Below are 13,268 nucleotides of genomic sequence, written 5' to 3' on the forward strand. Positions count from 1 at the left end.
GCTGCTTAAAATGTGCAGTGACAGAGAGGTAGTGTCTGGCCCCACACACATTGTTCCTCATGTTGTGGGCCTTGGCTCCCCAGTAGCCTCCTGTTGCTCCTCAGAACAAGCTCTATTCAAGAGGTTCTGAGAAATCCCTCCCCTTGGCCAGGATCCCTGGTAGGATTACCTGGACAGCCCATAGGCTGCCATGCAGCCGTGTGCTCCAAGAACTTGCAGCAGAGCTGCAATTCCTGATGATACCAGCTGAGGTTTTCTCTTCCTCCATGTTGTGACAGGAGCCTGATAAACGATGGGGTGCTCCAGCCTTCTCTTTGCACCTCGGACAAAGCTGCTGCAGGAAGAGAACAAACCACGTCCGTCTAAACGGAATTTACCGATGGAGGGTGTGAGCCCTCCTTTTCCCATCGGAGGGAGCAGCCAGCTCATGCCCTGCTGAGCCCCTGCAACTGGTGGAGTAAACACTCGTGTGCCTCAGCTGGGCTGGAAGGTGCACGGAGGAGGGACCCTCACGGGGAGTGCGGTGGGAATGACCTTGCAGATTCCTGCTAAAAATACTTACACAGCGTGGCCTGGTTTTCCCGAACTGCTCCTATCCTCCATCTCGGATCTGCCGTTTCTGGAAGCGAAAGGATAACATCAGTGTTGGGAAGGGGGATAAGGACAAAACCACCTTTCCCGGTGTCAGCAGCCGCTTTCCTCCTGCGGCTCAAGCTCCCATCCCGGCTGCTCGGTGTTACCGCCCTGAGGAAAAGAAAGGAAGGGAAAAGGAAGAGCAGGAGCGCCCGCGGCGGACAGCGGGGAGGAGGCACCCGGACACGCAGGGGCCGGGCGAGCCGAGGCCTCCCCTGCACCGCCGAGGAGCAGCTCGGGGCCGGCTCAACGCGGGGTTTAGCCCCGGGACGGCGGGGGGGGGGGAGCCTCATCCGCGGCGCCGCCGCCGCTCGGCCCCGGCCCGGTCTCGCTGCGGGGTCGCTCCTCGCTTCCCCCCCACTCCGGGCCGCGCTGTATTTTTGGCTCGGCGGCCGCTCCTCGGCCCGCCCCGGCCGCTGCCCTTCGCCCGCCCGCGGGACGGGGACGGGGCGCTCCGCGGCGGCGGCGGACCCGGGCTGCCCGCGACGAGGTGAGCGCAGCGGCAGCGGGGAGGGGGTCCTGGGGGTGCCCGGGGACGTGGACCCCGGCATTACCTTGAGCGCTTTCTGCCCGTGTTTGCTCAGCTCCGGCCGGTTCCGGGGCCGGCTGCTGGGGGGGATCTGGAGGGGGAAATGAAAAGGTCTGGGGGGGCACTCCCGTTCCGGCCTAACCCCTGCCTTAGCCCGAGCTCTCCAGCGGGATCCCAGTGGGTATTTGCGTGTTATTGAGGATTCACCGAGGCAAAGACGCGAATCCACAGCAGCGCGGCGGACATGGCCAGCGCCGCCTCCATTTGCGTTCCTCCATCGCTGCCTTAAGACAGAAATCTCCCTGTGCCCCCCCCCCCTTCTTTTTTTCCCCCTTTCCACTCCCATGGAGCTCGCACAGTTCTGGTAATAAAACCGGTTTACCCTGGTAGTGCCCGGAGCAGCTGCTCTTCTATCAGGGTATATATATCAGGATATATATAATATCAGGGTATTATAAACGAGCTCCTCGCTCTTTCCTCCCCAGCCTCCAGCCCTTCCCCAAACGCCAACCCCAGGACTTGCAGTTTTCGGCTTCAAACCCATTCAAAGCCGATGTTTTTCCCCCACCTCGGAGATCTTTTCTTCTCCCGGCTCCTGCCTCTCCGTTGGTTTCAGTCCTGATTGCTCTGGCATTGCTCACAACACCTAAAACGTTATTAGAGCAAACCCGGGGCTGTTTAGAAACGCTCCAGCTCGCGTTAGACATCGCCCATAGCTTCGGTCCTTACAACCGGGTCAGGGCACTGATAAGATTTAAACTCAGAGGTGCGAACCTGCCTGGCCGCGTCCTGGCAGAGCTTTTCCCCCCTCGGAGATGAAGGCAAAGGAAAACCTGCGCTATTTGGGCTCTTTGCCCTCCTGCTGTCACCCCAAGGGGACAGTTTTGCTGCCCGAGCTGCTTCCCACGCGTGCTGCTTGGTCTCCATGTCCTTGTGGAGCAGCTGGACCTGGAAAATTGGGATTTCAGCAATGCTGGACACGGGAAGAAGCTGCTCGCGGAGCTTAAAGAGGAATGCCAGTGAACACCAGGGATCGGGAGGACTGGTTATTCCCCCTCCTCTGTCAAAGCACTGTCACGGCATTCCTCCCCCAGGAAGAAGGAATGGGACGGGAGCCTGGCGGGAGCTCTGGAGGCTGCTAGCAGCTGAGCATGAGAGGGAGCTCACTCAGCCTCTGCTCTCAGCCCCGGCTGACCCCGCAGCACTGGCTGTCCCCAGGCACCCTGTCCCCAGCAGCACCTCAACGCCCCCAGCTCCTCAGGCTGCTTCACCGCCCCTCGCACCCATTTCCCTCCTCACTCCTTTTCCCAGGTTGGAGGAACCAGGAGGAGTGTGGCAAAGCCCTTGGCACAAGGTAGGAGCCGGAGGACGATGCCCCATGAGCTGGGTGCGGATGCTCTACAGGAAGGGATGGGGTTTTGAGATGCTGCAGCACTTCCCAAAGCCTTGGTCCCAGCCAGGCTGCTTCTGTCCCCAGTGGGATCTTCCTTTTGTCTGCGGTCCAGAATCTTTCCTCCTCCAGAAGGGATCAAGGGTCTCTGCCTCATATGCAGCGAGTGCTCATCCTTGCTCTTTTCTCCTTGCAGCTCCTTTCCACCAGCAAAGCCCAGAGTGCCACCAGACAGGAGCCAGAGATGACCAAGGAAGAAGATCTGCCCGACTGGAACTCATCCAAGGAGTTCTATGAAAAATATGAGCCGAAGGAGGTTTTGGGCAGGTAAAGCTTGGGTTCGTGTTCCTGTGTGCTCCAGTACAGCGTTGCCTGGGAATCCAATGGGAACAGGGCCCGTGGCAGCAGGGGGTTAAAAATAGCACGAAGCAGCATTTTCCATCAGCTCAAAGTCTTCCATCCCAAGGGAGGGAAACCTCTTGTGCCTGAAAACACCGACCAGCCCCGGTGCCAATGGGCTGGCTGGGGGGCAATGGGAGCCCCCACTGGTGCTGTCCCTGGCAGGGGGGTGAGCAGCGTGGTCCGTCGGTGCATCCACAAGACCACACGGCAGGAGTACGCTGTGAAGATCATCGACATCACCGCAGGAAACATATCCCCCAAGGAGGTGCAGGAGCTGCGAGAGGCCACCACCAAAGAGATCGACATCCTCCGGAAGGTCTCGGGCCACCCCAATGTCAGTAAGTCCGGCTCTGAGCATCAGGGCAAGGGGGGGTCTGCCCCCTTTACCCCAGGAAGGGTTTTGGGATGAAATCCTTGAGGGTCAGACCTCCGATGGTCCTAATGCGATGCGGGGCACCCACTCAGAGCAGCGTTTGCTCTGCCCCTGCACAGACCAGCAGCGCTTGGAACACCTCCTCATTAACTGAATTAGCAACTAGATCACCGGTTTTTAGTCACTTAATGGACAGGAAGATGCTCTACACTGTTCTCACACCCCCTCCCGTGCTTTATTGCAGTCCAGCTGAAGGACAGCTACGAATCCAGCACCTTCTTCTTCTTGGTGTTTGACCTGTAAGTACCAGCTCGCCATCACCCCAAGCCCATTCCCACTCTGCAGCCAGCCAGCACTGGACCCAGCTTCTTATGGCCCAAACAGGGCACAGTGGAGGGACAACCAGCTCTTGCTTAGGGCAGAAATGAGCCTCGATTGCTCCCAGCAGTGTTTCCCTTCTGTCAGCACTGCTCAGGTTTCCCTGTAACCTTTGGTGGGAGCTGCTGTGCATCCCTGCGGGTTATTTATATGCTCAGTGGCACCAGGGTGTATGTGACACCACAACCCCTGATGCCAGGGCAGCTGGAGGGACATCAGTGGAGGATGATGGCACTGGGAGAGCCCCATCCCAGACCTGCCCTCTCCGGGGACAGGCCTTCCCCTGCTGCCTGACATTTTGCAGCAATATAAAGGCATTTTTACCCCTTTCTGATTAAGGAGCCAGCTTGTCCTGTTGTGCCGTGGGTGTGCTGGGTTGCTAAGGGGCACTGACCCTCCCCAGGGGCCAGTTTTCTATTACAGCTCAGCCACTGCCTCCCTTTTCCCTCCCTCCTGCAGGATGAGGAGAGGGGAGCTCTTTGACTACCTCACTGAGAAAGTCACCTTGAGCGAGAAGGAGACGAGGTAGGGCCAGATGCTGAAAATCCCATTGCAGAAGCAGAGGGTGCGTTCAAAGCACCCATGGGCGAAACAGGCCCCGGGGCTGTGCGCTCCCTGTTCCCACCCCCGAGAGCACGGTGCTGGTGGGCACTCGGGCTGGGAGAGCTGCTGTCACCCATCCCCAGGAAGATCATGCGCGCGCTGCTGGAGGTGATCCGGTACCTGCACTCCATCAACATCGTCCACCGGGACCTGAAGCCGGAGAACATCCTCCTGGATGACGACATGAACATTAAGCTGACAGACTTCGGCTTCTCCTGCCAGCTGCAGGAGAATGAGAAGCTCAAAGGTAGGAGGACAGTGAGGTGGGGGCAATGCCCATGGCCACCGCAAGTCATAGAATCAACCAGACTGGAAAAGACCTTTAAGATCATCAAGTCCAGCCTTTCCGCCAGCACTGCCAAGGCCACCACTAAGTCAGTGTGGTCTCTCCAGCCCCACTCTCCCCATGGAGCCAGTCTCGCTGCCATGGGTGCAGATTGGTGCCTCTCGGCTTAGGGTGCGCTCCTGCTCACACACAAGCCTGGCTCTGCCAGCACATGGCCCCCACGCCACACTCCTTGCCATGAAGAGGTACAAAACCATCCTGTTCTTTCCACTTCCCCTCCAGGCAATCCTCATCACCCCATCCATTTACTGCCCAACAGCAAGGTTTTTCCCCCCAACTCCCACCCTGCACAGAGCCATCTATCCAACAATGGGCATCCCCTCCACTGGCTTCCCCATTGCTCTCTTCACTTGCTTTTAGCTGCTGTAGTGCACCAAGAAAGGTCATCAGAGAGATTCACACAAGCCCCATCACTGGAATGATCCCAGCTGGGATCCAGCCCCCTGAGCACCCATCCTGGGTGGCGATGGCACAGTCCCTCTGGGGTGGCTCACGGGATGCTGTGTCCTGTCCTCACAGAGATCTGCGGCACTCCTGGCTACCTGGCCCCCGAGATCCTGCAGTGCTCCATGGATGACGAGCACCAAGGCTACGGGAAGGAGGTGGATATGTGAGTGAGACTCCAGCCCCCAGAGCACAGTGACAGTGGGCACGTGGGCTCCCATTTGAGTGTTGGAAGGAGTTAAATGAGGCACCAAAAGACAACCTCAGGGATTGCGAGGGGCTGTGCTGGTGACCAGGGGGATCTGATACAGGGCTGGAGAGAAGCAGGCTGGGGTCAAACCTGTCCCCCTGCTTTACCCTCTCAGGTAGGGTTGAATGCAACACTTTGTGTTCATAATGATCAGCTCAGGCTTGGCTCCAAGACACAGGGGCCTTTTAAATACCCCCCATAGTAAGACCTGAGAGAGAAGCCAGCTCAGAGCCTTGCAAGGACTTTGCCACCATCTCTGGTGGCTTCAGGCTCAGGTCTGCAGGGGTCAGAGATGTAACCAAGCACTCAAAACACACTGGAGCACTACAGCCCCTTTTCAGCTTCAACAGGACACTTAACACACCACAGCCTGAGCTGAGACAGCGCCAGAGCATCCAGCCTTGCTGTACCACTGTGTCCCATCACATCCCACGCTCCTGCACCCTCTCCCTCCCCTATAAAACACAAGGAAGACAAATACCTCCAACCTCCAGCTTCCTCGCAGCATCCGGGGGAGCAGCTCCACATCAGCTCAGCTCAGAAACCCCAAACCACTCCCCAGCAGCGGGGCAGCCCCTGCTCCCCATTACCCATCAGGGCTGATGAGCCCCAGCAGCACACACCAGGCAGGGCAGTCTCCTCCTGGTGTCCCAGGGAGGCAAAGCCACGTTGAGGGGAGCCCCTGAACCACCCTTGGGGTGCGGATGCTGCTGGGCGCCCCATGGGTGCCAGCCAGGGCTGTGGGGTCCATGTGGGTTACCTGCAGGTGGAGCACCGGGGTGATCATGTACACCTTGCTGGCCGGCTCGCCTCCCTTCTGGCACCGCAAGCAGATGCTGATGCTGCGGATGATCATGAATGGGGACTACCAGTTTGGCTCCCCGGAGTGGGACGACCGCTCGGACACCGTCAAGGACCTGGTAGGTGCTTGGGAATGGGGAAAGCCTTGGTGTGGGGAAGTTGTGGACACCAGGGATAGCGCAGATGGAGCCATTGTCCTGCTGCAGATCTCCCGGTTCCTGGTGGTGGACCCACGGCAGCGGTACACGGCTGAAGAGGCACTCGCACACCCCTTCTTCCAGCAGTACGATACAGAGGAGGTCCGACACTTCAGCCCTTTCCGCAAGTTCAAGGTGAGGTTGGGAATGGAGCGACCTGGAGCCAAGAGGTAGGATGGGGTTCCCAGCTGCGCTGGGGGAAACTGGGAGTCAGGATGACTGATGGACCTGGGCTTTGGCAGGATGCAGCGGTCTGGGAGGAGACACTTCTCCGAGCACTATTGTGCTTGCTTTGTGGTACTTCCTAAGGGCTTTTACACAGAAGGGAATCGAATAAGAGAAGGGAAAATCCTGCCTCCTGCTCCCATAGGATTCTGTGAAGAAATAACAAGATCAGTTCCAAGGGGGAATCAATGAAGCTGACATCCCACGGGTGCATCAAATGGTGCAAAAGCTGACAGAAGAGAGGAATCCTTTCCCTTCCCTACAGCCAGTCAATAGGGCAGTGCTAAGGCACTCAGAAGGGCATTAGGTGACACGTTTAGGACTGAGCTGTAGTTTTGCCATTAAGGAAAAAGCGCGTTCCACACACACGGGACTAAACCTGCACCAGGAGCCAGGCTCCCTCCTGACTCCTCCACACAGACAGCAGCCACATGGGGTGCATCGGGTCTGATCTGGTCCTGCTGTAGGACTGTCCTCACACCCCAGCCTGTGCCCGCTGTGCTGCAGGTGATCTGCCTAACCGTCCTGGCATCGGTCCGCATCTACTACCAGTACCGGCTCGTCAAGTCGGTCACCAGGGAGCTGGTGGTGCGGGACCCGTACGCCCTGAAGCCTGTCCGCAAGCTGATCGACGCCTGCGCCTTCAGGACCTACCGGCACTGGGTGAAGAAGGGGGAGGCGCAGAACAGAGCTGCTCTCTTTGAGAACACCTGCAAGGCCATCCTGCTGACCCTGGCAGCCGAGGAGGGGCTGTTCTGATCACGCTGTGTGAGCAGTGAGCTCCCTCACAAGGAATAAAACCTTTGAAAGCCAAAGGGTGATGGCTTTTGCTTTTGCTGTTTGCACTGGCCTCAAATCAGGTGCAGTGATTTGGCCCTGGGGTGTGTGTGTGCCCCAGGGATGGGTTTGGAGGAGCTGCTCTAACAGAGCTGTAATCGGCTCATGATGGGGAAGGCTCAGCCCTGGGCACTGAATTGGGACCCTTGTGGGGCAGTCACAGGTAGAGAAGGGATGAGCCATGCCCTGAGCACTGTCCTCACCCACAAATGTGCTCAGGGCTCCTGGTGCCATCAGGTTTGGTGGCAGAGTTTGTGCTGGTTGTACGACCTGGGAGAGGTGGGTCACTGGTCTGTGCTATCTGTGCACTTAGAAATGAGCAGAGACATCATTTTGCCACTGCTCAACAGTCAGTAAAAGTGCCTTGTTCTACTTCTGGGATGGCTCCACAGTTGGTACAGAGCTGGGAATTCCTGAGATGGGGACTGATGTACCAGTCCCCCCCTTCCAGGGATGTGCCCCCACCGCTTTACCCCATCAGCAGCCCCTCAGGACAGCCCCATGCCCATGGTAGAGCTGCAGGTCAGAGCAAACCCTGGTCCTGCATACATGCACCCCTTGGCTCTCTTAGAACAGACACCAAAAGGAGAGCTGTAATATCAACCACACCAAAAGGATGTTACAGACAAGGCACCTGGCCTGCCATTCCCAATCCCTGCTGGTGCCCAGGCGTCCCAGTGCGGAAAGCAGTTCTAGCTGGAAGTATTTAATGTTTTGAACTGGGGTTTAACAGAAGCGACTGCTGGGGGTTGCTGTTCATCTCCACAGGAGAAAATGCCCTCAGCTCTTCCTGAGTGAGTGACCTCCTCAGAGCTCAGGTTTGGTCCAGCTTTCCTTAGCCACGAGAGGCGGAACATCGGCAGCGCATCGGAAGCTGAGGTTGTCAGAGGCTGAGTCTGGTGTGTTCCCCATTCTCCCAGGGAAAAAGAAGAGACCGAAATCAGGGATCCTTCCTAGTGAACGCTTCCATCCCGGGGCACTGCCCAGACCTACCTGGTAGTAACATGAGCTTTATGATTTGCAGACCCATCGGCAGTGTCAATCCAGGAGGCACCTCTCAGGACCCGCATGTTCTGAGTGCGCTGCCTTGATGCCAGCCCTGGAGTCAGGTACTCAGATGCTGTCCACTCCCAGGTGTTCCCCAGCAGGTCGTAGAGCCCTGAGACATGGGAGGGTTTGAATTGTGAGAGCACATCTGCATGGGCTGCAAAAGCCCTTTGGTGTATGGAAGTGGGCACATCATTGCTGCAAGAGCATAGGTTAATGGTGAGACTGGGAACCAGCAGCTCTTCACTCTACTTCAAACTGGTCCCAAGTTACATCTGGACCTTTAACGTGTCCCATCTGTGAGGATGTGGCATCTGCTCCCCTCAAACCAATGTGCTTGTGATTTTCAGGTAAATCACACTGAAGTGCAAAATAACTGACTTTAGTCAGAAGCAGGGCATGATTTGGTGCCCATCATGCAGCCTCAGTAACAACCATCACTGCTTCTGCTGGGCTTGGTTACTCTATGAAGATGCTGACATGATCCCACTTCATGCCTGAAACTCTGCCACAGCTACAGGATTTTGTAAGTAGAGTTAATTTAGGAAGCAGATGCCGTTTCCCAAACCAGGGATGCCTGTTCCGTACCATAGTTGTTCTGAGGAGGGAACGCCGTCACCGGTGAGACGCCGTGATAACCATCTTCAGCCGTGTCGACCCTTGGGAAATCTCCCTGTGGGAAGAGAGATCATTCCAAAGACCACCACTGCCCCACTCTTCACAGGACTGTGTTACACCTGAACCAGGGAAGTAACTCTCCATTGCAAATTAACTCTACACAGCATTTCCGGCTGAGAGAGATCGCTCATCTCAGCTTCTCCCAAGACAACTCCCTTTCCAAACAAATCCATGTATGGATTTTTGGAAGCTGGAATCCTGGTTTTCCAGGGAAGCTGGGCTGAGCCTGCCCCCAGGGCCATGCAGTCACTTTAGGCAGCCACACAGAGTCTGCTCAAGTTAAACACCCCCTTCAGACGAGCTCAGTGTAGATGGGATGATTTTAAAGCTCTTACCTGCCACAGATTTGTACGGTTTGGCTGAAACTTGTTTCCCCAGGGATACACCCTTTCTGCAAGGAGGAAGAGCCACGTGTTACCCCGTGCCATGCCAACATCTCTATCTGCCTGTTTTTAACCAGGCTTTCATGTCTATCCTTTCCTGCTCAGCTTGGGACACGGAGAAGGGCTTTCTGGATGGGGCTTGTCAGTGTAATCCCTACAGACAGTGCCAAGGAGAGATGGGAATCAGCAACAGCTTCCCATTCACAAACCATCACTTGCATCAGGGAGTCCTGTGATCCCTTCAAGCAATCCCAGTGGCTGCTTTATGCCACCCTCAGTGTGTGGGGGCAGGTGGCTCACTCCTTGCCCCATTCCTCTGTTTATGAACATACATTAAGACCACATATAAGCCACTTCTTCTTCCATAGTAACAACCTGACTCCTGGGCAAAAGAGGTGGTTCAGCCCCACAGATTAACCTCCGAAAGCATCCCCTGATGGAGGTTTGGATCTGACACAATGAACACTGCTCAGTGCCTCAGTTTGGGAACAGAGCCTGGGGTACGTACGCTCCAGTCCTCCCCTGGCAGCAAATTCCCACTCCTCCTCTGCCAGGAGCCTCTTCCCTTTCCAGGCACAGTACGCTTGCGCATCATTCCAGCTCACATGCAGCACCGGGTAATCCAGCCTGTCCTTTATGCCGGAGCCAGGACCTGAGGGCTGGGAAGAATTGCATCAAACAGATTTTAATTGATTTTATGCATTTTTCAATTCAAAAGGGAACAAAGGACAGAACAGGGAAGGGAACATGCAGCAACCAGAGATGCTATTGTTTCCCTGGCTTTGGCCAGCAAGGTTCAGCACATACTAATACATGCATGCTCCCAGCATGGAGAGGACTCAGCACACCAGATCTTTACTTACTTACTTGTCGCCAAAATGCCTTCTCAATGGGCAGCCACCAAGGGGCAGACTGCGAAAAGAAATGACACCAGATGAAAGCTGAACTGGTGACCACCACCCCACAGCGTGGATGTTAAGAAGAGCACTTGGTTTAGCCTGGAAATGGTTAAATGCTGCAGTTGGACCTGGGTTATCACAGGCATTTTGATCGTGCTTTCCAACAGAGGTGTCTGCTTTCAAAAGTGAAAACAGATGAAGAAGCCCATGCTGGTTACAGTTTCTATTTCAAGGTTTGATTAATAAAGTACTTTGAAATGTTCTTTTCTCCCAGCTCACTGGAGCAAATCATGAGTCCAATCTGACAGTGTTTGGAGAGGATGTGAACAGAGAAGCACCATAAATCTACTCAGGCTCAACCCTGCTGTTAGGTTCAGAAGCAAAACAACCCAAAACTAAAGACAAACCACTGAGAACGGCTGGGCTCTGCACTGAGAGGCCGCTGCTACTCAGTGGAAAAGCAATACCAGCAAGGGTGTCCCCTCCTATGGTTTTATTCCATTTAAACCAAAGAGATCAGGAATCCCACCTCCATCCCCATCACTGAAACTCATCCCCATGGGGTTTAGGTTTACCTCTAGTTTCTGGGTGACCTTTTTCTTCAGCTCTTCGGATACGAAATCCTCAAAGACAAAGCTCCAGCCAAACGCTTCTGCTTCTGTTTTGTACTTCTTTTCCCTAACAAACTCCCTAGCATAAACACAACACACTCAGGTGGCTGGGGTAGAGCTCTTCAAGAGTCGCATCACCAAATACAGCCAGCTGCACATGCAGCAAGATCAGAGCAAGGCAAAACATACCCAGCCTACAGACACCCCATCTGCAGAGCATCCCGGCTCCTCCCCAGCACAGCTCAAGCCAGTTTGATACAGGTTTAACAGACAAAGCAGCCCAATTGCATCGGTTCCCAGAGGTGACAGGGGTTTCTGTTACCCGTGCGGGTAAACTCACGCTGCACTCTGCTTTTCCATAAAAGATAATGATTTCACAGACCAAAAATCCCTTAAAGGCCACTAAACCCACAGCTGCTGTTAGTAGAACAGCCCTACAGTGCAAAAACATGTCACATGCTGCTGAATAATCTCACCCTGCTTCTGCCCCATTTACTTCCTCACTGCTAAGTTGCAGTAATTGCCATTACTGGGTGTTGCTGGGTAGTCAGTGGTGCACGGAAGCATTGGCTCTTCTTAAGCAACAAGGGCTCAGCCAGGCAAATAAATACATTTTCCCCAATGGATTTATTAGTGCTCTGTACAAGGGCTCCTGTAAAATACATGGAGTGATCTAGTGTTTGAAAATGGAAATGGAACCTACAGGAACCTGCAATCTGAAGCAGTGCAGCCCTCTACATAAGAACACACACACACACACACACAAGTGTGTTTGCAAGGGAAAGGAAAAAAGAAAGGGAAAAGAAAAAGGAAAAAGAAAAGGGATAAGAAGAAGAAAAGGAGAAAAGGAAAAGCAGAAGGAGAAACAAAGGGGGAAAAGATGCATGTTTGTGAGCTATACTGGTAAGATGCTTCAGCTTGCACCTCTAGAGATGATTTATTACTGACAAACACATTCTTTTGTCCTCATGGGAGCATCCCAGGGTTGGCTCTTGGACCTGGGAACCAGTCCCAGAAGACCCAGCACTCTCCAGGCTACCAGAACCCTGTAACCCACGCAGAGCCAAACCTCCCCAACCCCTCAACCTTACCTGAAATCCCTGTTTGTGACGGGGTATTTGTCAACAGCAAACGGCTTCACTGCCACCTCCCCGACGGGCCCCCCTTCATTCCTCTTCTCCAGGGAGCTGGATCCCATCTGGAACTTCCCACCAGACAGCTGCACCATGCTGTCATCTTGGGCGAACGCTGAAAGGGAAGAAACTCAGGGTGAGAACTTTCATTGTTAAACACAACCACACAGGACAGCAACAAGTATTTGCCGTGAAGTTCCCTGATGTACTGGAGATCGGGTTATCTACTATATACATAACTATAGCGATATCAGGCCACATTTCCCATGTGTCTCGGGGCAAGGAATGGCTCCAACCGGGTGCAATCATCCCGGCAGCACCTTTAAAGGAGGGCTGCGCTCCCCGGGCTCACCATGCAGCGCCCAGCCGCACGCCAGCAGCGCCAGGGCCGCACCGTCCATCGCACCGGGCTCCAACCGCAATGACACGGAAGAGCTGCGGGAGTCAGGAAGCGCTTCCGGGATCTATCGCACGGCGGGAACCCGCGTGGGTTCCGGGATAGCGACCGCGTGGGTTGGGTGTGAGAAGGGGGCACTGAAACCCCTCCTGGTGCTTGGGACACCAACACAACCATCACCATCCTGAGGCACCGGGGTGGCACAGGCTAAAGGGGGTGTTAGAGGGGTTAGGGTTAGTGGCTGTTATTTAAGGATGCATTCATAGTCATAGCAGCTACATGTTAGCAGGGAAGCATGGCTGTTAACAAAGCACGACAGGGATTAAGAAAGATCATTCAGGAGGATAGGAACCCACTTTTCCCTTTTACCCCAGCAGCTTGCCTGCACAGGCTTGAGCTGGAGCTGCAGCTCTGCTCTAAGCCAGTTTATAGCCTTAGTTGTCCATTCATACTTTAATGCAGTAGTGTTAAAAAGCAACCATGTTGTAACAGGGCTGACAACATGCACTGGGCCTTTCACCATCCCTCCAACTGTGTTAACCTGCTCAGTTCCACTTGTAAGGAAGTACAAAGCTATGAAGTGATCAATGTAACCAGTTTTACAATGCAGCGAGCAGACTCCAGGTCTGAGCCCAGGCTCCCCCAGCAGCAGATCCTCCTTTTCTATGCTTTCCCTACAGTATGACCACCCTGAGAACACCTCATCTTGTCC

General features: G+C 54.9%; 2 protein-coding genes across 2 annotated transcripts; one reads left to right on the top strand and one right to left on the bottom strand.

The window, feature by feature from the left end:
- Positions 1–620: 620 nt before the first annotated feature.
- On the top strand, positions 621–7,330 carry PHKG1 (phosphorylase kinase catalytic subunit gamma 1; the record flags this gene model as incomplete). The annotated part of the gene is made up of 10 exons (XM_080630089.1): positions 621–1,123; positions 2,749–2,879; positions 3,117–3,292; positions 3,572–3,626; positions 4,165–4,230; positions 4,392–4,555; positions 5,174–5,264; positions 6,115–6,268; positions 6,356–6,481; positions 7,079–7,330. Exons 2-10 carry the CDS (start codon positions 2,797–2,799, stop codon positions 7,328–7,330), a joined length of 1,167 nt encoding a protein of 388 aa, XP_080486215.1. The 5' UTR covers positions 621–1,123; positions 2,749–2,796.
- An 808-nt stretch (positions 7,331–8,138) lies between these two features.
- SUMF2 (sulfatase modifying factor 2) lies at positions 8,139–12,311 on the bottom strand. Its single transcript, XM_080630139.1, has 8 exons — positions 12,118–12,311; positions 10,991–11,105; positions 10,384–10,428; positions 10,025–10,175; positions 9,469–9,524; positions 9,044–9,128; positions 8,402–8,567; positions 8,139–8,321 (listed from the first exon to the last, which is right to left on the bottom strand). The coding sequence occupies exons 1-8, from the start codon at positions 12,252–12,254 to the stop codon at positions 8,216–8,218; spliced, it is 861 nt and encodes a 286-aa protein (XP_080486265.1). The 5' UTR covers positions 12,255–12,311; the 3' UTR covers positions 8,139–8,215.
- Between the last annotated feature and the right edge of the window lie 957 nt (positions 12,312–13,268).

The sequence above is a fragment of the Psittacula echo genome (genome assembly GCF_963264785.1).
Source record: "Psittacula echo genome assembly, chromosome: 15".
Classification (NCBI taxonomy): Eukaryota; Metazoa; Chordata; class Aves; order Psittaciformes; family Psittacidae; genus Psittacula; species Psittacula echo.